Consider the following 1,671-nt stretch of genomic DNA (forward strand, 5'->3'; position numbering starts at 1 on the left):
TATGGACGGGATTTCTTTTTTTAGAACAAACAAAAGAAGAAGCCCGTTTTTAAAAATACACGTGTACGTGTGGACTAGGTAAGCCATGACAGTGTGACAGTGAGCCAGCATGAATAATAGACCACCAGGGCCTTAAAACTGCCATCATTATTTTTTTATTATTTACACCTACAGTATGTTCTTCCTATTGTAACATGTCAAAATATAAAAAGGGCCTACAATTGAGATGTTAATCTTTTTTACACTTTTTAAACTGAATTAAATCACTAAGCATTTCTGAGATAAATGCATATTTGTACGTTTACTGTATCTTGTCTCTGCCTCTGCTGGGGTTTTGTACAAGAGTACCAGCATCATACTGTCTGTCATCATCATCATCCTCAGACACATCCTTACATCCCACTCAACTAGATTTTCTGTGCAGAACAATGAATGGCCTTCAATCAGAAATATACAACAGCACCATCTATTGGATCTCAAATAATAATGATACTAACTTTCTTTTTATGTAGCGTCTTTCATGAATCCCAAGGACACTTTACAAAATGACAATGGCTAAACTAAAGAAGGTTGTAGGCTGTGGTGTTTCAGATTTTTTGGGTATGTAGCATTTCAGATATCTGCAGAGAGGGTGTACCAGAGGGATGTGGCTGCAACACTAAAGGCTCTGTCTCCAAAGGCACAGAGTCTGGTGTGGGGAAGGGAAAGCAGGCCAGCGTCTGAGGACTGCAGGTTTCGCAGGGGGGTGTATGGATGGAGGAGGTCAGAGAGGTACAGTGGGGCCAGGGCATGGAGGGATTTGTGGGTGAGAAGAAGGATTTTATATTTGATGGGGGACTTAATTGGGAGCCAGTAAAGGCAGAGTTTTAGACATACTGGAGCCCATCTAGGGTTTGCCTAGGACCCCAGACAGGATTCTGCCACGGAGTCCCAGAGGGATGGCCAGAGTCTGGAGATGTTTTATAGATGATAAAAGGCAAAACACTGTAAAAATGTGGATTATGAGTTCATGATGAGTCAGACAATAAACTCACACTAACTCTGGAAAGACGGTGCAAACACACATAGCTAGGTGTTAAAGCTGTTGAAATGAAAGCTAACACATACGTGATCAAAACATATGCTATATGTCATGCTATTATTATAGTGATGAACTCCCTGTCTCTGGGTTTTACCAGTTTTATGCAGCCTTGGAGCCTTACCGCAGTCCCCACCTTGGTACCAGCTCTATGGAGTTATACCGGGAGGCCTATGAATCCATCCCTTACCCTGACAAGGACTGGTGAGAGCATTTCAGCTAATTCCCTCTTTTTGGCTTAGGAAAAAAAAATCATTATTTGAATTCATGTGTACATAACTGTACAGTAGGAACAGTGGCTAGAATAAGTTTACACACCCATGCTAAAGTTGATTAAAAAGAGGACAATTTTTTTTTTTGGGAAAACCCAACCTTTTAAAGGACACCAATTTTCTATGTGAATGAATTATGTATTGTAAATAAATAAAGGTTCTTCCTTTAAAATACAGGGGGCTTAAGTATACTCATCCCTATGTTAAATTCCCACAGAGGCAGGCACATTTTTATTTTTAAATACCAGTTATTTCATGGTTTAAGATACTATGCACACTGATAAAGTTCCCTTGGCCTTTGGAATTAAAATAGCCCCCCCC

At 40.1% G+C, this 1,671-nt stretch overlaps 1 protein-coding gene and 1 long non-coding RNA gene across 2 annotated transcripts in view; one reads left to right on the plus strand and one right to left on the minus strand.

The window, feature by feature from the left end:
• The window catches only part of zgc:162780 (putative methyltransferase DDB_G0268948), a 16,442-nt gene that overhangs the window by 4,598 nt on the left and 10,173 nt on the right, over positions 1-1,671 (plus strand). Inside the window, exon 4 of the mRNA XM_032512965.1 lies at positions 1,179-1,282. Coding sequence (XP_032368856.1) covers positions 1,179-1,282 — 104 coding nt within the window. The remainder of the gene's footprint in view (positions 1-1,178; positions 1,283-1,671) is intronic.
• The window catches only part of LOC116687506 (uncharacterized), an 18,064-nt gene that overhangs the window by 2,547 nt on the left and 13,846 nt on the right, over positions 1-1,671 (minus strand). The window lies entirely within an intron of this gene.

Source organism: Etheostoma spectabile, chromosome 4, assembly GCF_008692095.1.
Source record: "Etheostoma spectabile isolate EspeVRDwgs_2016 chromosome 4, UIUC_Espe_1.0, whole genome shotgun sequence".
In the NCBI taxonomy this organism is placed as follows: domain Eukaryota; kingdom Metazoa; phylum Chordata; class Actinopteri; order Perciformes; family Percidae; genus Etheostoma; species Etheostoma spectabile.